Source organism: Ptiloglossa arizonensis, chromosome 12, assembly GCF_051014685.1.
Source record: "Ptiloglossa arizonensis isolate GNS036 chromosome 12, iyPtiAriz1_principal, whole genome shotgun sequence".
NCBI classification, from domain to species: Eukaryota; Metazoa; Arthropoda; class Insecta; order Hymenoptera; family Colletidae; genus Ptiloglossa; species Ptiloglossa arizonensis.
In genome coordinates this window covers 4,325,571-4,347,218 of record NC_135059.1, presented here as the reverse complement: position 1 = coordinate 4,347,218, position 21,648 = coordinate 4,325,571, and the positions used below count along the sequence as shown (strand labels likewise).

The following is a 21,648-nucleotide window of genomic DNA, read 5'->3' as shown; positions in this document are numbered from 1 at the left end:
AAAGTTCCACGGATGATGGTTCTTCACCTCTTTCTCTTTCTCTCTCTCTCTCTCTCTGGTGAATTATATCTGTAGAGTCTCTAATGGTTTCTGGTATGTAGAACGTACACTCACGAGTCGAGTTATTTAAGCTGTTACGACAGAGTGACGTGCTGGAAACACGGTAGCAAAATTTTGTTCGAAGATGGGTGTGTAACGTTATCGCACATTTGTCTAAAGCTACATTAAAGTACAAGTTTGTAACGTTTTACGAGAAAATTCTGATTTGTGCAAAGGGCACGGCCAATCTGTGAAACCACTTCACCTGGACCGATGGAAATTTGTTCGCGATAAATAATCCTTTCGCTTCACAATAACGCTATTAATTCCAATTACAAATTTTCTGTCTTTTTTATTTCTGACTATTTGGTAGTTAAATACCTTCTCCATAGGCTTAGGTAGAATGGCTCCACGTGATTGACTTTTGAATAAATGAAAATTTGTTAACGAAATTTACTAAATTTGTAGCTCAATAAATGTAACGAAATTTATACCTGCATCTATACTAAGACCAAAGTGTAGCTTAATGTGTGTACCTTCAGGCGTTGAATAAACATTTGATGAAAAATTACACGGCCGTCTTTGGAAAAAATTTCTAAATACGTATTCACTACATTGTTATTCAAACGGTCACATTGTCGTAACCCCTTAACAAATACACTCGACAGCGGTACGTTAAGTAACGCATTTCTGTTCCACGAAAAATGGCCGCGCTACTTGCAGCGGATCAAAATCACAACTGGATCGAAAAAAAAAACGAGAATGAAGGGAAGACTCGGGTGGTTGGGGATCGTTTATGTAACACGATAAGTGTTGCACGAAAAAGTGCGGGGAATGCGAGTCGTAATTGCAAACCGAAGAGGGGAGAAGAAAAAAAACTGTACAATTTTAGGGTGTCTGTACCTGCCCAGAAATTGTGTAAATTGGACGAACCGGTTGTATAACGGGCAGCACGAATTCTACCTTTTTTAATAATTGTGGTGAAGGAGATCAACCAAAGTATAACTGAACCACGTATGATCGACCAGAGATAAAGTGGACGACGACGTGGTACGTAATCATTTTCTGTCCGCGAACGTGTCAAGGATTAATCGTAAGCATAAACAAAACGTGGAAACTGGATCAATCATGGAACTTTGAATGTACAGTTTTCAATATAACACGAAATTGCGCATGAATCGAGCGCATCTTAAAATTGTCCAGGTGATCTAAAAGATTACCTACGTTAGGTACAGAGAAAAAAGCAAGTACCTTTCAATTGAAGCAAATAACTCAAGTATTGAAGAATATAAGATAAACAGACTAAGCCAATAGATGATTAAGAACAAAGGAATCTCCTAAACTTTTTATCAATTTGCACACCCTTTTTACGCGAAGCAATCTAATTTGACAGTATTAAAGAGACATTGTTTATGATCGTTATAAGTTTATTGTTATAAGTTATAATTTTTGTAAAAAATAATGATTGCTCATTCGAATAAATAAACAAAATTTTGATCTATTTGAATCGTTGGTTCGATGAGTGATACAGTGTGATTTAAAAAGAATTGAACACTTTCGAATATGTATTATTTGCTACTTAAGTTTATTCTGAAATGAATCAGTTTACACAAAACTGTGACAGTTTCTTTATAATTTAGTTGAGGCTATATTTTCACACGAATCTTTAACTGAACAATACATGTTTAAAAGTTTTAAATACTTTTTGAATACTTTAGATATAAGAATTACATACACGACAGGGACTGTTGTATATGTACATGCAGATGCATGACCAATGTAAAAATAAAAGATTCTTGAAGGAATGAAAACTGTTTATCTGAAAGGAAATTTCATGTGGAATACCCAACAGACTCAACACTCGCTTCGTTCATCGATTACACGGAGATGCTTCTACCCTGAGAAAGCGAAGAAGGGGAGAAAGTTACTGGAAAATCGTTGGTTTCCCGTGCACGCCATTACATGGTCCGTAAACACACAAGGAGGAAGACAAGTTTCAAACTACCTATACCATCTACGATGCTGAAGATAATTTATGACCATCGTTCGATTTACGATTTAAATTATCCATGAGAGAACATTCGTGACCTCAGAAAGAGCATTCCCTAACCGGAAGTCAAGTAGGGTTTACTCGTGTTTGCGGATTTTTTTATACACAAAAAGAGTAAATTCTTGCGAGAACAAAAACAACACTTCGTCTTAGATCCGCTAGAGGACTCTTCAGTAAAACTAGATTTTATTGATTTAAAGAATTCTCTATGTTGGAAGATCAAATATTAATTCCAATGGATATCATTTGAGACTCAAGTATACGCCGTATTCTTTTGGAAGAGTGTTCACTGCAACTAGCTTCACAAAAGATCAAATAATTGATCAAGTAACCAGTAAAAAATCTGTGGTTGGTAATCAATGACTCATAAAATGAGAATGAATCTTTATCAGTAGCAGTATATTATTTGATTCTTGACAAAGTCAGCTTTGATACCAATAGAATGACAAAACACTTTTCTGGAAGAACCTGATAACTTATACCTGGAAACTTCAAACAAGAACTTTAAAACTCGGGCCACAAAAATTTGAAATATTACAAACATTAATAAATTAGTTTTAAAAAAGGATCACCAATGTAAACCTGATGATCTACTTGAAAAGTATAAAAAATGTTTGATGAATCTTATGTTGTTAATAGACATACAAATAAGAATATATAGATCATAATTGCTTCCTACCATAAAAGTAAAATTAATTTTACGATCGATCCATTAAATAAAAGCATAGGAACATAAAATAGTGTGTAATTTACTTTGAAGTCTTGAAATTTTACGATAAACTTCTCTTTCTGGAATTGATCGATAAATATAAAGGTTGTACAATATTAGTAAACGAGGCACGAAAACCCACTTCCTTTCAAAATTGATTTTTGCATTATGCTAAGCAAACAACAATGTTTGCATTGTAAATATAAAAAAATAATAAAATTTTATCATTTTGTTTATGTACAGCATTGATTGTTTTAGCTTCGCACAATGTGCAATTATTCTTTTATTTAAAAGATGAATCATCCAAGCAGCATTTTCACAACAATTACCAAAATATTAAGGAATATCAGTGGAACTGCAACAAAAAGCATATATGTTTAAATATTCAGTAGTACACCGAAAAAATCCAATCATATTGGAATATATAAAATAGTCACCTCGTGCCACTGTTCGTATAGACCTAATCAAGTTCAACATCTGTGATTTCAATGTAGGATGTTCACCAAAACCTTGAACATTTTGCCAAGATGCCCAGCCAACTACAACACATTAAACAATAAACTTCAGAATTCACTATGTTAACCAATGCGTAGTGGTAATTATCACTATCGTTACATTCTCTATCCATCGAATAAAGTACGATATATTTGCAATGATTACAAACATAATATAACATAACCAATAACTTTTGTTACTTGAAAATTAAACATTTGACATAAGTGAACTAGAAATATTACAAAAACAAAATAACCATAAAGAAACGCACCTTTGGCAAGAAACCTATCCTCGTTCAAAACACAAACAGCATTCAAACACAGCAAACTTGCCTCGAACAATGTCCACAAAGTAAACGCCATATTCTGAAATTGATACGAATATCATTTTGCTCTGAAAGACGACAGCGCCATTAATAGAGAAAATATACAAACGACAAACTTCTTCTCAACTTTTCAATTCACACCGAATATTTATTTTCGTTAATGTCGTTTTGTTTGCTATAAAAATTGGCACAAAAGTTTTATAACTTTTATAATTTCGACTTCGGTTTTTTGATTGAAAATATGTAGTTTTTAGATTCAGCATTCTGAAACAAAGGGGTCGCTCTATAACCATTGATATTTATGAGGTCAGTATTTCACGTCGTGCGATACCAGTTCCCATAAGATGAAATGTCTATTCCATATCTTATCTATGCTAGTAGTTCCAGATGCTGTTAAGAATAATCTTTCTACAATTTAGTAGTCAACGCTGTGTATTGAAAGAAGATAATTTACAATAACATATAATTTTGAATCGTTTATCATATTTATCTATTTGTATCTCGTCTATGCTATGATCTCATGCGACTTCTAAGAGCAAAGTTTACCAACGTGTGGTACACGATATTTAAATCGTATATCGACGCACGCAATATTTATCTTTCTATGGTAAAATAGAACTAAACTGAAGCAAAACATAAATAGAACAATGCGATAGTGCGATATTTCGATAAAGCTAAAAAAAGTAGCTTAACTTAACGAAACAAATTAACGATTAATAATTTCACGTTCAGCTACGTGTGTAGACGTATCCACAGGAGATATTTTTAAAGAAGAATGTGTACTTAAATATAAGAAAGCGGTTTATCGCAGTACTTATTTAATGGCCTTTTCTAAGATCGTGTAAACGAAAACGAATATAATTTGCATTTCACCGAACAAATGAACGAGATAAATTGTGAAACGGTTAAAATAATATGGCTGACACGGAAGAAGAAACAAATACGCTGAAAGAAAATTTTTGGCTAATATTAAAGTTCATTAAGGTCTACTGGAAAATACTGTTTGCCTTAGTATGGGCAATGTTTTTGGTACCATTCATTTGGATTTACAATATTCCGGTACTTAATTAAAAATAAAAATAAAGTACCCACAGACGGTGAATTATGAAATAATTTTCTTAAGATATTCTTAGGAAGTTAAATGTGGATTCGTAGTCCTATTAATGGCTGGATATTGGATCACGGAATGTTTCCCTATGGCGATCACTTCGCTTATCCCGTTGGTGTTGTTTCCAGTGTTTGGAATTCTGAGCACAAGGGACGTTTGCAACTGTTACATGAATGATACCATAATGGTTTTCATAGGCGGTCTGGTGCTTGCAGTATCCATCGAACATTGCCACTTGCACTTACGAATCGCTCTCGGAGTAATGAAAATGGTTGGTTGCACCCATGCTAGATTACTTGGCGGTTTCTGTGTTGTAACCACTATTATATCTATGTGGGTTTCAAATACCGCAACCACCGCCATGATGGTACCAATTGTATTTGCGGTACTCCACGAATTAGAACAGGTTTAACATTGTAATCATTACAACTAATTCAAACCTTGGCACTAAGCAGACCAACTTTTCTAATTAATTCCTTCTCCGTGCTACCTGCATGTAGGCTGGTCTCTGTAAAATTTTTGATAAACTGCCGGTAGATCCGAAAAACCCGGAACAAGAACCGTAAGTATAGAAAAAGAAAAGGAATAGATAGGCATCGATAAACAATCAAATACGAACGAAATACAATAAAGAACAATGGCAAATACATATCAACATTTAGAAAGAAATACGATATTCTCCGGGTAACTGAAACGACTTTTCCTCGGATAACTGAAACGAAATTAACCCTACTATTGCTTATATTTATTCAGCGAGAGCAACCCCGGCTTGGGCGGTTAACAGTCTCAGATGAAATTGGTAAAATAAATACGCGAGATCGAATTTTATCCACTAACCAAGAAGTGTGCTATCGATGGATTGGTGAAATCTTTTCGGCAAAAATGAATCCAAAGATGATTTTGCGCATAGAATTCCTAGAATAAAAACTCAACCCTTGAATAACCATACAAAACACTGCGGGCCCGATCTTTTTTTTTAGTTACCCGTACAATACAGTATTCGTCTTTGTGTCACAAATAAATTTATTGTTACATTTCTCATTCATCGTTTTTACGTCAAATCGTAGAGAAACGCAACCGACGAAGATAACGCAGGCTTATTTAATGGCCACGGCATATTGCTCGACCTTCGGCGGTACGGGAACTCTCGTGGGCACAGGCACCAACCTTACATTTAAAGGAATATTCGAAAGCACCTTCCCAACTTCCGGAGGCGTTAATTTTACGCAGTGGATGATATCTAATATCCCCCAAATGATCATTAATTCATTTTTGACGTGGATTTATCTTCGTATAGCTTACATGGGATATCTCAGACCGAAAAGCAAGGACGCGGAACAAGCGACCATCAGCGAGGAAGGACAAATTATTACGAATCGGGTAACCCACAGTCTAGATAGCAGTAATCCCTAGTTATATAAAATAAAACCGCATCCGCTTAATTTTATCGAACTAGATTGGATCTAACCTTTTTATTCCACGAATCGAACTTTTTTGTCTCGGGTTTCGAGTTGAACCTCGCTCATATTACCCTGCAAGGAGAGTAAATGGAATTCATCGAGAGTGAACAAGATAACGAGTGAGTTTCGAACTACCAGTGTTCGTTGACTCGCAACTGACAATGAGAACGATGTAACACATACGCATACGAGATGAATCACTAAACAAAATTTTTATTTTGATATTTCTTTTATTCACCGTTTTATTCACTAACGATATACTGATAATAGTCTGATCGAGATACGATAATAATTACAAGTTTTAATTTTTATTTCCATTTCAATTTCACTTTATCCAACTGAGGAAAATTGTTTTGTATAACCGGGGACTATTGCATCTCTTGTTACTCAGATTTTCGTTATCATCTACTTATTTCGTGCAGCAATTTACTCTTACTATTTATTCTAGGTTATACAAGAGAAATATAAAGAATTGGGTATCATTACCTTTCACCAAACAGCAGTTGCTATTCTTTTCATACTTTGTATATTTCTTTGGGTATTCCGAAAACCTGGCTTCGTGCGTGGATGGTCCGAAGCGATAACAGATTTGTTAAATATTTTTCTATTAATAATTTTAAACTTTGATCTTTTAACGTTCTCTCTCTTTCCGAATTAGAATTTTTATCTTCTCGCCATTTGCACTCTCTCGTTAAATTAATAAGTGCAAATTTACTTACAGAGATATCCGGGATTCGACACCCGTTATAATGATTTCCATCTTGATGTTCTTTATTCCGAGAGATCCGAGTTTTATTCATTTCTTTAGTCGAGATCGTAAGTATCAAGAATTGGCCATTTTTTTTAACGAGTGGAAATCTTCCAAAGATTCTCCTGATCCGTTGGAGTAGAGTTAGGTGTAGTGTGGGATTTCACTTACCCGGAGATACCCACTAAAACCCCACGCTGACCGTACTCGCATTTCGAGGAGATACCGGAAATTACCTGCGGCATAACGTCCAGTGTCTCCCTCGATCCACCGATCATAAATTGGCCTGCTTTCCGCTTAACTCAACTATGTCCATTCGCGTTCATAGCTACTAAGAGACCCACCAAATGTTCAGAAGGGTTGATCACGTGGAACGTGATCCAAACAAAAATGCCTTGGAGTTTAATGTTCCTTTTGGGTGGTGGATGCGCAATTTCCAAAGGCAGCATCGCTTCCTGCATGGCTAAAAGAATGGGAGAGTTTCTGGTACCGTTACGTCACTTGCCTCCTCCAGTGATTATGTTTCTCATTTCCATATTTATTGGTACTATCACGGAATTTACGTCGAACGTCGGTATAGCAAACATTACTTTACCAGTTTTTGCTCAAATGGTAAGTCCTAATTTGAGAAACGAATAGTGTGTGGTTACCATAATTGCTCATTTAACAAGTATATCATTGTATTTTTTGCAGAGTATAGCAATGAAAATGAATCCTTTATATTTGATGGTGCCAGCAACCATAGTCTGTTCTTTCTCTTTTCGGTTACCAGTTGGTACACCACCAAATGCAATCATATCCGTTGTTGGTAAGATTCCAACTAAATTGCTAATGCTAGGAGGTTGTGGACCTTCCGTTTATGCTATTGTAGTGTCAGTTACTTCTTTCCTTGTGTGGGGTTCCTTTGTTTACGATGTCTCAACATTTCCAAAGTGGGCTACAAACACTAGTGTAACCGAGGATTCTAAATGCAATTGAAATGTAAAATTTAGTAAGCTAATCCTCGTTTTATTTTTGTTTTTTTTTTAATTAATTAATTTGTTGGAAAAAAAATATCTCCAAAATAAAATTTAAAACTAACTTTATGCTTTGAACTTTCTATATTACTTGTTCCATATATTAGTCGAATAAACTGTGAAAAATATCTCAGATAGAACATTTTTATCTACATGTATATTCCTAACAAGTGCTGCAAAACTGAATGACAGAACTATTTTGATTTGGACGAAGAATTTTTAATACCAAAATCATTGAGATTGAGATTGAAAATTATTCCTAGTGTAGTTTAAGGATAAACAAACTTTTTGCGAAAAGTATCTTTGTCACCAACAATTTAAAAACAGATGAAATTTTATTTCTAAAAGTATACCTTCTGAAAATATTAATAGCTTTTATAAAACTATATCATATATTTTAAGTATAGCTGCTACACCATTCTTTGTAGAACTTTGTAGATATTTAAATGTACAAGTAGAAAGGTCGCTGGGCAAAAGTATGAAGTTCATTTTAAGATTATTTACATTTTTTTTGACATACTGTTGTGATATGAGCTTAACCATATCATACATAAATAGTTTTTTTGGATTTATCTCAATAGACAATTATTAACATCTTAATAATTAATTGATATCGATTTAAATGTATAAATACACTATTTTGATTGTCTATCATTACCTTTAATGGTTACTTACCATCTAAGTTGTCTTCTATAGCCATAAGAAATTCAAAGATCATAGAGAAAATATATATTGAGAAAATTTTGTACTAAAAGACATAAATTGCACGACTTTCAAGTGCAACATTTGATATGATCAAACTCGTATTATCATACATTATTAACATGTGGAAGAAAATTTACCATGTGCCATTCAAAATATACGTAGTTAAAGATTAAAATAGGACACCCTATAACTATATACATGTAATAATCAATGTAAATTTTTGAAAAAACTGTATAAAATTGTTTAAAGTAAAAAAGTCTTTAAAACCATCAAATAAGTCGTACAAATGTAAATTAATGTACAATGAAAGAAAATAAAGTTAGACCTGTTGTGTTTTGGATACAGATGATTCGGTCTTTTTTGGACTCAAATTAATTTCCTGTTGTTCTAATCTGCGATGCCGCAACATGGTCGACAGTACACCATTAAAACTAGCCGTTTTCTTTTTCGCACTCCCCTTTGGAGTACTTTCTCCTATTCTGCGAACAGGTAATCTTGGTGATGACATTTCATCCATAAAATCAAAGTCAGACTTTTCTTGTGTCCTGGAAAAATGAAAATTGTAAACAAAGAACCAGAAAGCATAATACAGAATCACAATATGCCACAATATTAGACATTTACTTGTATTCCTGTGAGCCACTATCTTGTTGTCTATTGTTTGAAAGAACAGGAGATGGACCTCTTCTACCGGGACACTTCCACTCAAGCTCCAAAACCCTGTTGCTAGCTTCGAGAGCCTCAATCAACGTTAATATATCGTCTGGTTTCAAGCTCCATTCGTTCTATATATGAACGAAAGGCAAACACAAAAGGAGAGAGAAGAACGAATAAAGTGCGCAGGAAGAAAGCACGGTATGTCGCTTACTTTTCCATCCGTTTCATATTTCTCATCGTCGGAACATTCTAACGACCATTCCTCTTCGTTGCGTTCCATCTTTTGAATGCTAAAACGTTTTGGTTAATGTCCTAGCTTTAAACACACAACACCGAAATCAACACCAAAACTTAGCGAACATAACCTCGAAGGTGATTCCTCCCTCTAGGGGATTTATTCTTAAACTCTCTGGTTCCCAACAGTAAAGGTGTATAAAAAGTCTGAGCCGAGATAATCTCGAATTTCAAATTACAATCGAGACTCGAATCTAAACCAGTATTTCAATTTTTCCGCAAATGATGAATTTAAACTAAGAGGTTGATTGTTTGGAGATACTCGAAATTATCGACTGTCTTAAACATCAATCGGAATCTTGCTTTATCAAGTATTTCAAATGTTTGACATCATTCGAGTATAGTAGAAATCTGTTAGTTTCCTCAAGTATACGATTATTTCAAGAACGTGTAAATCCCATCAATTTAATAAACAAAGAAACTTATTCGACTGAATTGCAATTGAAGTAATGAATCAGAAATGTTTTGTTAACTACAGAAAATAAATGAAAACTTGTAAACTTTGAAAACTGTAGGCCTGTTAGATTAATCTAAGGTTCTAATAATATGAATCTGTACCAATAAAAATGAAAGGCGTATTTATGAATTAAAATGAGGAAAAAAGAAATGTTACTTTATATACAGAATGAAATATGTATTTCCCGTTCGCTTCATCTTTCACGGTTAATACGCTCATTCTGTCGATATGAACATATAATATTTGACAAACTTATGGCGCGATTTCTATTTCTTTCCTTTTTATTCAAACAGTTTCTCTGTTCTATAAACGCAACGAGGAAAGAAAGACCAAGAAAATACGACACCGATGATTCATACAAAAAATCAACGGAAAACGAGTAGATTAAACGATCGATTGACGTGTGTTGAATGTCGACAACTGCGGACTTTATGGACGCGACTGTTTTTTCCCACGGTTTCCACGCCGTGCAGCTTAATCAAATATCGTTGCAAACATCGCGATATCATCGTGAACGATTATCGCGAAGTTTCATCGAGCAAGACACGACGATGATTGAAAGTAGACTGTTCAGAAAGAAGGAGTGGGAGGAAGGGAACCAACGAGAGATCGAAAGTACATTGTTTACTCGTGTTGCGACCTTAGTTTTTCATTTCTATGACGCGTTTCATGTTACTTTATTTTGTCAAATCCCTTGCAATTTTTCAATATTACTCCTAACTCATTGTCCACTTTCCAATAATCCTGCACGACAGTCGTTCGATGGTACCAGTGAATACGATGAATTTACTATCGACCAACGACGGGGAACATGTTGTTTTTCAAAAGGATAAACATCGCGTCAAGAACGCGACAATCAACGATAATTATCTTCGACAATCTGACAAGGATGAATGAAACTAGTCGTGACTAAGGTTTAGCGGAGCAAGAATGCGATACTTGTAACAATAAAAAGAACGAGAAGCTCGCGCCCTCGTAAATATCGGAGAAGTATTTCCTTTTTTATTCGCGATAAGTAGAGTCAAAATTTATCCAGATCGTAAAGATCGAGTATTCGTGAAGTGGTCAATAAAGCTGTGTTTTGAGCTTCCTGTCTCTCGTTTTTTTTTTCCTTTTTCGTGTTTATCGAGCTTTGACCGAAAGATAAGTTCTTCACCAGGACTATTCTAAGTATCGACGAAAACAGAGTGCGTTTGGAAAAGAGAAGTTGCACACGCGTTGCAAACACAATGCACGTCCAATGGAACGATGTGGACATCCAAAACGTCTCGAGTAAATTGAGTAACATTTGTTATTTTACCCACCGAAGCAGCGTTGGTTAACCCTTCAATAGTCTGGCTAAAAATTGCAACATGATTTACTCCGGTGGGGTCTGCCTAACTCCAAAAGTATTTAGGTAAATACAAATGATACATAATTCGTATACGTTCTTTTCTTTATACTTTGCTATTTTGTAACTAACAGCTCTTACAAATATATATACTAACGGAAAAAATGCTTTATGCATTATTTTCTAGCTTCTATAGAGATTGCATCTGTGTTTACTTCTTTGTATCACCGATAGGTTCTTTTGTTAGAAAATTACGGTCGTACAATAATGTAGTAAACGAAACAAGCTGTTCATTGATGTATAACTTTCGAATAAAGATGAAAAGGTAAAATATATTTGGGAAGTAATGGGGAAAAAATATAAAAATTGAAAGGTGCCTAGAATAAGATGGAGACCAGTGATTTAACAAATTAAACTTGAAATTAAACATATAACACGTTTGATACCACAATTTAGTTGAGAAACTGTTCGTTCACGCAACATTTGTATTCTATTTTTATTTAAAATAATGCATGCTTCTGATTATGTACAAATAAAATTTATTACATAGGCCAACCGAATAATGTGAACGCGATGATCCCTCATAATGTAACACTGATCTATAGTTTTACCTTCGTTTGTTTATACGGACATAAAATAGACAATCATCGCTGTTACATATACCGTATGTACGTATTTATGCAACGTTAGATACTTTACGAGAATTGGCGCATCAGAAATATATATGACTCATGGTAGCGAACGTGTTAAAAAACTTTTAGACGTCAAACACAAAAATTATATAAAAATATATTTCTTCTCTGATAGAACATGCATACTTGCACTCGTATCGTATATATATTGCTGCATCTGTACCATTTACTATAACTGTAAACACGTAAGAATGTTTCATAATAAATATATCGTGTGAATAATCAATAAATACCAATCGCGTCTCGTTGGTAAGCTTGAATAGATTTATATAAATTTCAGTAACCGTATTTTAATCGAAATAAGACACATCAGTGCTTTACTGGGGATCCGGTAGACCCCACTGTCTCTTCCCTGTCCCATACGTATGATATGTTCAGATACCGACGATGCATTGATGAATTCATGCACGTCCATAATGAATTATTTTTAAAGTATGTTTAGAAAAAAGGCATGTGTCGAGTGCTGTTCTCTTATTAGTTACGAAACAATATTTTTGTCAAACCCCACCAGACTACTCTAGGGTTAATTAAACAACGACTAGACTGTCTTTAGTCATTGAGATCATGCCCTATGAAACGTACAAGCGAAAATCTAATAGTCTGCTTGTTGAATGCTTCTTACTTTCCCAGGGTAGTGGTCTGTAACTTAAGCACGTGTTCTGAAAACAAAAAAAAAAAAAAAGATAGAACAAATCCCTCGGACACAATCGTGTGAACGATTTACAAAAGAAAATAATACTCGAATGCTTCTAGAAAATCGACCCAAGAGTACGAAGGATAACGAGGTGAAGCCGGATGGAAGAAAGGATAAACATACACCGCAAAGTGATCTCTACCGAGCAAGCTTCCCGATATATTACATTGGTAAATTGTGCGGTTTGGTTCCAGTCAGATTCATCACACCCAATACCGGAAGATGTCAAGCTCGATTGAACATCATCGACCTTGTTTACAGGTAACAGAGCTCGATAACAACCAATTGTGATACGTGTCCTTGAACGCGCGACAATTCGATTAATAACACGTTTGATCGGTCGATTGTTTCCGTAGTTTGTGCGTGCTGATGTTACTCCTCGGTATGGAGATTTGGGGTCTGTGGCGCGATCTGAAAGATGGATGGGAGCACAGCACCAGACTGAAATCCCGAACAGCGGTGATCGCTACGTGTAGCGATGTTCTTGGAGTGATGAGTCTAACGGTGGTCTGCATCGTTGGCTCACCTTTTCGCTGGAAATACCTGCAAGTCGTCTTAAACAAATTAGTCGAGGTGGAGCAGTAACGATACTTTTCCAACTCTGTTGTTTTACTATGTAAAATCAATACGATCGCGTATGTTGATTTCAGGTAGACAAAAAGGTCGGTATATCATCGACGAAAAGCTCTCGGAGATTCACAATTTGCTTAACAACGTGCAGCCTTGGGTACCTGTGGTTGAACTCGATTCTCGATTATTACACGTGGAATCGTAAAACGAAAGATAACAAAGAAATGATCGGTCAAGGTCCCGTTAACTATACGCCACTATATTTTATGTACACCGTGATCATATCGACGGAAATCCAATACACCGTTTCAACGTACAACGTGGGGCAAAGATTCATCAAACTGAACAACAGCCTCGAGAATCTGTTCGATAACGCTAGCATGACCGATTACTATGGAAAATATGTTGGAACAGGTAAATACAGTAGAAATCGCATTCTTTGACTCAACTTGTTAGGCTCGTTTAAAGTTTGTATATTGTATCGATCGAAACTAACGATAAAATTACTATCGATCAAACGCGTCTCTTTGGCGAACCGTGTAGCAACAGCAATCGGCGATGTTCGCAAACAAACGTTCGAATTGGGCAGTTGCCGAAACTTTCGAAATTTAAACGGTGGGTAAGTCTACTCCGACAGAATTTGAATTGTATGATTTGTCAAATTTTATGTATCGTCTATTTACAGAAAGCGAAATTTACGTAAACACTATATCCGAATTGATAACAGTACATTCGTCGCTTTGCGACGCAGTCTCTCTTATAAACAGTACGTTCGGTATCGTGATATTGGCCGTTACCGTCACGTGCCTATTACACCTAGTCATCACACCCTACTTCTTGATCCTACAAGCAGGAGGGGAGCACGAATGGATATTTTTGGTGGTACAGTGTATGTGGTGTATCTTCCACGTAACCAGGATGTTGATAATCGTGCAACCGAGCTACTCCACTGTCGCAGAGGTAAGAAGAAAGTAAAAAAGACGAAGGGAAAGGAAAGGAGATCGTGAAGACGGTCGTTGTGATTCGAATTGCTCAACACGAGAATCGGGTATTGAGGAATGTTCTGTTCCAGGGAAAAAGAACGGCGATCCTCGTTAGTCAGTTACTATCCTCTAGTTTCGAAATGAATGGTCGACAACAGTTGGAAATATTTTCTCTTCAATTGTTACATCGACCTCTTGAATTTTCAGCGTGCGGACTCTTCTGTTTGGACAGAACATTGATAACGTCGGTAAGAACGTACAAGATATTCGCGCGTAAAAGAAAAATGAAGCATGCGAGAGAATACGTAAGTATGTACACGCACCGTGGTGTTTCAGATTGCGGGAGCGGTGACAACATATCTCGTCATACTGATACAGTTCCAGAATGCGGACGACACAAAGGGAGACGTTGACATAATAAAAAACGCAACGCAAATACTGAAGTCTGCATCGTCATTTCAAAATTTTACAGCATTGAAGACCGCCTTGTGAAATTGTTTCAAAAAAAGTTGTTTTACATTTCTATATTGAGACTCTCTCTCTCACTCTCTCTCTCTCTTTCTCTCTCTGTGTGTGTATGTGTATGTGTGCGCGCGTATCAAACGAGTGAGCAACAAGTAGACAGACGATCACATACGATAATGACATTTAATATTCCAATTCTCGTAAACAGCGGCAATATACAAATACAGGTTTCTCGTATCGTAATCCAACTACTAATTAACGAGTCGTTTCATCGATCGATCGACAATTAATTAAGAGCGCACCTCGTACAGTGTCTAAAACTAGACATCAGTCACAGCCTATCCAAAACGTTCCTCGGCCTCGTCTCGCTGTACCTCATGAGGATAAGAAGATTTCCTAAAAACGGGGAAACTTGAGTAGTCTCGTTCGAAGAAGCCAGGTGTCTCGTTGGATCAAGTTACTCCTAACGTATATACAACACCTCGTATACTGACTCGTTTTCTCTCTGACGCTATACATTTCTTCGTACAAATTATTACACTAGCAATAAATATTGAATCGCTCAGAAAATCTAGCGTGGCGATAATGCGACACTTGTACCATATCGAATTACGACACATCTTCTGCGTGTGAATTCTACACCCGATAATCACGCGTATTGGAACCACACGAGACAAGAATACTCTCCGAGCATCGTCCTGCCGAAAACCAAATCGAAAACCGAATGCTGCGTTGCTCCTTCTCGTACTCCCTCGCGTGTTTTCAATTTACCGTGGCTGCTGTGACCGTTGGTTGTGTTTTTTGATGCGCAACTTGCAACAAGTTATCGCAACAGCTGTCTTTTGTCACGTTTAAACCTTTCGGTCTTTGACAAGTCATCAAGCTTTCCGAATTTGACAAAAGATCCGTGTCGTTCTCTCCTTTACTTTGATGGCGGGCACTGCACTGACAGGGGCTTGTGTGTCGATGAATCCGGGAGAAACAATCGCTGCAAACTCTTACGGGATTGTACAGTTGTTCGCTAGGTAACGGTGTCGAATTTTCCGAACAATCCGCACAGAAAATCTTGCCACAGCATCTACAATAAAAATGAGACGATGATAAACCAGCTGATGTAGCATTAGACTGTAATTGTACGCCACCATAGTAAATCAACCACCGTACGAATATCGATTTCATAAGAGACATCCGATCCTACCTGCAATGATGCTTACGCCTTCCGAGCCAAAATTCCGTGTTGCAGCCCATGCATCGATTCACCGCATGATCGGGTACCCACAGAGTAGGAGCTGGACCCAAATCCTCGACCGCTTCCCAAGACATGTCCGATGGTAACGACTCTCCGTGATCACCGGCACTTCCTACCGAATCGGGTAACGATCCCTGAAACATGAGCAATACTTTCCTTTTCCTCTGGAATTATCTGGATTATTCTTTAATAAGTAGAATAAAAATTATTCTCCTCCTGAGAAACTTTCAGTGACGTCTTTAGAAACACTCACGATATCGTCGATGCGATCAGTATCCGCGTTATGATTACAAACTTGCTTGAGTAAAGCCAGCCTCGTCCTATGTAATTCCTTCCTTAATGCTTCGTTAATTAGCTGAAAAGCAATAAGACAGCCAACACCGTAATCGCACGCAGACTCGTGAAATTGTCCAACAAACGTTTTTGTTTTTCTCTTATCTCCTGTTTATATTAAGTGAACCGAAATATATATAACGTACCTCATGCCCCATGATAATCTCTTTCACACGCATCTGAACATCGCAATGTATAATGGGAAGACCATCGACGTCGTCCAGCCTATCAGGATTATCTGGCATTGTATCTTGACGAGTTGGAGAAGCCGGGAAAACACTGCTAGGTGTCCTTGACATCAGCGGCGCACTGGTATCGCTAACATCACTGCCCTCGTTAAGGTTATGATTGTAGTTGTGACTGCAGGAGCAAACGATTCGACCGCTAATATTGGTCTCAATCCACGGCGAAACGATGTCTTGCGGCGAATTTTTTTGCGATCTGCTGCTCGATAAAAACTTTTTGTTGTTTGAATCGAACATGGATTTGAATCGGCTTTGAATTTAAATTTGTTTTAAATTCAAACTCGTACTCGGACTCCGGTTTCAAGTATAAAAAGTGCACTATCAAATTCGACCTCGTTTCTATTGCACAGAATATGATACTTACGTTTCATTATCGGTACTGGTTGTTCCGAGTACAGAATCGTTACTAGGTATTAGTGTGTCCGTTGAACTGTCGACCGATGGATTTGCTGGTGAATCATTCGAGACTTGAGTCGTCGTGTTAAATTGCTTCGATATGTCTTCATTCTCTGATGTATTCCTTTCCTCGTTTTCAATCTTACATTCTACGGTATGGTTTGGAACCTTTTCCACTATTTCTGCGTCAAGCGTCAAAGAATCGAACTTTCTGTAATAGCGTTACCAATTATACGATCATACAATACACAGTACAATTTTCACGAAGAGAAGAAAACATGCGTAATGCGCCATTCATCATTAATATGGTATTAAATGGCGGCATTTTTGCTTTCTGTTCTCTTGTCTTATTTACATTATTCCGAATCTGTTACTACATATAAAAAGCAATAACAGCAATTACGTTTCCACCGAAATACTTGGATCGCTGAGTCTACGATGAAGGTAGGCCGCGTGATCCGGAGCGTGCATGAGGTCCCCGTACGATCGAGTTTTGGTCATTTGCTCCTGCGGTTCTTCGCTCTCACCGCTTTCAATATCTATCATTGTCGCTCTTTGTTTATCATCCGTAATATCAAGAGAAGATTCCATAGAACCTAAATATAACTCAGACCATAAAATAAGGTCTCGTACGTTGCAACTTGGCCATAATACCTGATAACAAGAAATTATCAAAGTTACACATGCATTTGAATATACAAAAAAAAATATATATATATGTGTGTGTGTGTGTATATATATATATACATATATATATACATATATGCGAGATATAAATATAACGGAATCAAAAAAATAGCGTAATTAGAACAGGAACCAGAAATATCATTAAATGAAATAAAATAAGCAACTATAATACAAATTTACGAAAAATATCCTACTCGATTCTTTACAGGCGAGTACAAATGATTTACGAACGAACTGGAATTCAGAAAGCGCCAAACTGAAAATGTACGTTCCCGTATTCTCAATTGTAGCCTTTCTTGTCTCCTGTTGCAAAGAAATGTGCCGAAAAGCTGCGAATACGTATGCTGTGCTAATTTCACCTGAAATTAATCGAGTCACTGGTGTTAATCGATGTTAACGCTGTAGCGTCAAAAACGGAGTGATACATGTTTCGAATATTTATGTACGTACGGATAAAAGTAGTAAATGCATACTATGTCAGTATACTCACGAAATATGTCGGAGACATCTGAAAACTACTCTTAAATTGATGGGTTAACTGGTGTATACAGTCAAGCCACTGCAAAAATACCGGACATCGTTCGTTCGGATCTTCACAGCCAACTGTTTGTCCGCAACGATCCGCGAATTTATGTCCAAAGTCTAACCATTCTCTCTCGCATAAGATTTGGAATCCCTGACGACAATAAAACAGAGTAACGAAACGACTGTCCAGTAATGAACAAAAAGAAAAAATGGGAGTACCTTCGGCATACCTCCATAGTTCGATAATACGGATCAAGGAGGATCTGCGCTAAAGTAACTATCTGAGGCGTTCTATCCCAGCCGTCACTACAATGTACTAACACTGGTCGACCATCTCTTTCTATTGCAGATGCTACCGTCACCGCTGCCCGTAATAATCCAGACATATGTTGTAACCACCGTGTTCCTTCTAAAAGACTGTGCCAGCTGCAAAACCAAAAAAAAAACCGTCATCAGAGATGTATTTTAAAGAAATTCATCGATGATAAATATGATCAATACGAAATATATCACGAAACAAAGTATTCATTTACTTGAGATGAGCAGCATCCGATGCGCAAAGCTGCCTTAACGCATGAAAACTCTTCCGTATAGAATGAATGTTTGGTAAATTCATGAATTGTATGTCGCAACTGGAATAATATTCAGGACACTCGCAACCACCACCACGTGCTCTATTTGCTACGGCGGTTGTGTACGATCTGGCGTCCACGATCAGAACTTTCTATAAATAATGCATTACAATTCAAAAAAATGTTAAACGCTTCGAATTCGTTTATAATTTTTGTTGCCAAATCTCTAACGAATATAGAATCTATTTTAAACTCTTTTAAACTATCTCTTTTACTGTCAATTAATAATGTGGCCCAATATTCGATACCCACTTTTGTATTATTTGTTGTGGTACCATCATCACCGATATCAGAATGAGGAATGGAATCCATCATCGTTAATTCTTTATCGTAGGAACATGCATTTGCAAGGGCTTTCAAGAGATCCTCGTCCTCCGGACTTCGCCAACCGAGCCAACCGACTTCTGGTTGACTGCTTCTCGCTAATACCGCACCATTATTTACATGCCTGCAAAGCAAAGAGAGGTGGCATTTAAGGAAACACAATTTTGTTTAGAGGAATACAAAAGTTATTTTTTCGTAATACCTCCAAACGACAGCAGGAATTCGACGAGAACTGCGGAACTTGGCCCCAATTTCCAATATTTCGTCGGAAATGCAGGCAGGAACCAAAAGTAGCGGTGGATATGATGGACACATTCGATAATCTTGATTGATTTGGCTAATACGCCATGTACCGTGTAAATTAAATTTTAATCGTTCTACCTAAAAAGTAGTAACAAAATATAATTGAATTTGTCTAAATTGAAATGTATTCTATGAATTACTTACCTCCAAGTTAAAAGTAGCAGTATAGGAAGTATTGTCCTTTCTAAACTTGGTAAAATCATTGCCTTCCTCAATCGACCAAGCATAATATGCAAAAGCAAATATATCTTCTATGCTCTTACGAGGGTAAGTTACTTTGTGTAGTCGCTTGAACCATTCTAAGCAATGTTCATTTGTGGAAAAGGCACAGCTGAAATGTTAAAATGTAAATAGTTTGACACTATTGAAAAAGATGTAATTTACCTAAATGGAATAAAAACATACCTCAGAGAACGTGCATCTTTACAACCAATATGTAAGAAGAAAATCTCTTTAACTTCTAGCTGTTCTATTAAACCAAGTGGGATATTGTAGCATGTTTGACTTAATTGTAAATAAAGTCTGTAGTTAGAAAGAGCCAACACTCCATCAGATGTACGTCCAAGTGCTACAATGGATTCTCCACTCAAAAGAGTAAATGGAACCACAAGCGTTTGATCTTCGCATTCAAGATGTGTATGCTTTGGAAACAATTCCGAAACATGTAAATGACATATAGATTGCAAACTTGTTGGCTCTTCGGAACTCTCCATCTCCGCTCTGTGACATATCATTTAGAAACTTCATTCTTCTTTTTGAATGTGAGAAATTTTATTCGTGGACCATACCTTACTCGCATCATCTATGTATACAATTTGTGGCTAGATTACTCAAACTTCTCAAATCAAATCATGTAGTTTAACTACTACACGTATGTCAAACATTATATTGTATAGATGTGAAGATTTTCTCAACGACACAACTGCATCATATACATCGATTCTCGATGTTTTAATGGACTCGCGTAATTGTCAGTACACGTCATCGCAAATTTACAAATAGTTGTAGTGTCGTTCACAATCTGCCGGTTGACGAGCATACTATGTAAAAACACGCTCACGCAAATCGCGACTGCATGGTCATAAATTCGCGACCACTACGAACGAAACAAAAAATACACAAGCAAATGTGTCATCGATACGATTTAAGCGAAGTAAGAATGAATGCCACGAAAATTTGTTATCACTTATCGATTTATATCATACTGAAACAATATACCACGTATGAAAATTGTTTAGAAAGGAAGCAAATTCGCAAAGTAGTAGTTTCTCTTAGAGTACCTAAAGAATCAACGATCCCGACAAAAAATTGAATGTGCATTTCGATTATATTTTCAATGGTACCAGAACTTTCATGATGCTTTAAAAAGCAATTTTACCGTAAATCGTAAATAAACAAAATTTACGTATGCAATTTAGAGTTCTGCTGGATTAGTATATCTAAATTTATGTATACCCATTCACAACCGCACGCGACACTACTAATTCTACGTGATTCAATATAGACGATTGCCAAATTAAACGGAATTATATGTAACGTCAGTCAGAACAGAAACGTTAAAACACACAAGCAAAACATTTTCAAGCAAGGCAATCACAAATCCTGTAATTTTTCTAATAAACAATAAGTAGCGAGTAACGATGTCTTACCTTGGACTGCGAAATTGCTCCGCGATGGACGATATCCGATGACCGTTCTGATACTTCATACAAAATCCATAGACAATCGTTTACACGAGAAACAGTATAAGGACATTACTCGATGGGGAGACCATCCATTTCCCCCTTAAAGAAAGAGATACGATACCGTTGATTTCGATCTTGTCGAGTATGTAGATCTTTTAGATTCTTTAGGACGTACGCAGATAGCTTACGGGATGAACGACTCTGTAACTAATCTTACGCGAGCTCAATTCAAACGCGATTATTTTTCGTTACAATAGTTCGCGAAAATGGCTAGCATCGCAACACAATATCCACCAATCGAAACGACTGCTTTTTTTCTCTTTTCTTCTCGTGAGACGATAATATCACGAATTACTCGATTTCCAATTAATTTTTACGATACTCCTCCAGTCCGATGTGAAAGTTACACTGACAGATTAGTCTATAATACAAATCAAGCCGCTTTTCCATTGCTCAAACCCTTTCTGAATAA

At 36.6% G+C, this 21,648-nt stretch overlaps 4 protein-coding genes across 20 annotated transcripts; 2 read left to right on the top strand and 2 right to left on the bottom strand.

Moving 5' to 3' along the window:
• Window positions 1-1,533: 1,533 nt before the first annotated feature.
• Pa1 (PTIP binding protein Pa1) lies at window positions 1,534-9,877 on the bottom strand. 4 transcript variants are annotated; one of them, XM_076324820.1, is made up of 6 exons: window positions 9,524-9,877; window positions 9,280-9,440; window positions 8,981-9,200; window positions 3,565-3,658; window positions 3,236-3,337; window positions 1,550-3,153 (listed from the first exon to the last, which is right to left on the bottom strand). In XM_076324820.1, the coding sequence occupies exons 1-6, from the start codon at window positions 9,590-9,592 to the stop codon at window positions 3,098-3,100; spliced, it is 702 nt and encodes a 233-aa protein (XP_076180935.1). In that variant the 5' UTR covers window positions 9,593-9,877; the 3' UTR covers window positions 1,550-3,097. The 4 variants fall into 4 exon arrangements, with proteins under 4 accessions (XP_076180938.1, XP_076180936.1, XP_076180937.1 ...); XM_076324823.1 differs by lacking the exons at window positions 8,981-9,200; window positions 9,280-9,440; window positions 9,524-9,877 and adding exons at window positions 3,746-3,882; window positions 6,673-8,173 and having other exon boundaries at window positions 1,534-3,153; XM_076324821.1 differs by lacking the exons at window positions 8,981-9,200; window positions 9,280-9,440; window positions 9,524-9,877 and adding an exon at window positions 3,728-3,882 and having other exon boundaries at window positions 1,535-3,153.
• On the top strand, window positions 3,973-8,070 carry LOC143153517 (protein I'm not dead yet). Its single transcript, XM_076324825.1, has 8 exons — window positions 3,973-4,677; window positions 4,752-5,132; window positions 5,227-5,288; window positions 5,794-6,106; window positions 6,635-6,777; window positions 6,908-7,002; window positions 7,263-7,546; window positions 7,628-8,070. Exons 1-8 carry the CDS (start codon window positions 4,534-4,536, stop codon window positions 7,910-7,912), a joined length of 1,707 nt encoding a protein of 568 aa, XP_076180940.1. The 5' UTR covers window positions 3,973-4,533; the 3' UTR covers window positions 7,913-8,070.
• LOC143153513 (gustatory receptor for sugar taste 43a) lies at window positions 9,337-15,045 on the top strand. 9 transcript variants are annotated; one of them, XM_076324811.1, is made up of 8 exons: window positions 9,337-9,510; window positions 12,839-13,040; window positions 13,136-13,352; window positions 13,430-13,763; window positions 13,893-13,964; window positions 14,035-14,309; window positions 14,422-14,580; window positions 14,669-15,045. In XM_076324811.1, the coding sequence occupies exons 1-8, from the start codon at window positions 9,447-9,449 to the stop codon at window positions 14,822-14,824; spliced, it is 1,479 nt and encodes a 492-aa protein (XP_076180926.1). In that variant the 5' UTR covers window positions 9,337-9,446; the 3' UTR covers window positions 14,825-15,045. The 9 variants fall into 9 exon arrangements, with proteins under 9 accessions (XP_076180926.1, XP_076180925.1, XP_076180933.1 ...); XM_076324812.1 differs by adding an exon at window positions 10,357-11,335 and having other exon boundaries at window positions 9,392-9,510; window positions 14,422-15,045; XM_076324810.1 differs by having other exon boundaries at window positions 14,422-15,045.
• LOC143153512 (phosphatidylinositol-3,5-bisphosphate 3-phosphatase MTMR4) lies at window positions 14,967-21,609 on the bottom strand. 6 transcript variants are annotated; one of them, XM_076324806.1, is made up of 16 exons: window positions 21,352-21,607; window positions 21,141-21,275; window positions 19,897-20,211; window positions 19,636-19,822; window positions 19,391-19,569; window positions 19,117-19,312; window positions 18,766-18,956; window positions 18,463-18,658; window positions 18,198-18,383; window positions 17,902-18,066; window positions 17,424-17,674; window positions 16,989-17,231; window positions 16,526-16,823; window positions 16,300-16,401; window positions 15,996-16,180; window positions 14,967-15,875 (listed from the first exon to the last, which is right to left on the bottom strand). In XM_076324806.1, the coding sequence occupies exons 2-16, from the start codon at window positions 21,197-21,199 to the stop codon at window positions 15,560-15,562; spliced, it is 3,069 nt and encodes a 1,022-aa protein (XP_076180921.1). In that variant the 5' UTR covers window positions 21,200-21,275; window positions 21,352-21,607; the 3' UTR covers window positions 14,967-15,559. The 6 variants fall into 6 exon arrangements, with proteins under 6 accessions (XP_076180921.1, XP_076180920.1, XP_076180922.1 ...); XM_076324805.1 differs by having other exon boundaries at window positions 21,365-21,607; XM_076324807.1 differs by having other exon boundaries at window positions 16,526-16,820; window positions 21,141-21,609.
• Between the last annotated feature and the right edge of the window lie 39 nt (window positions 21,610-21,648).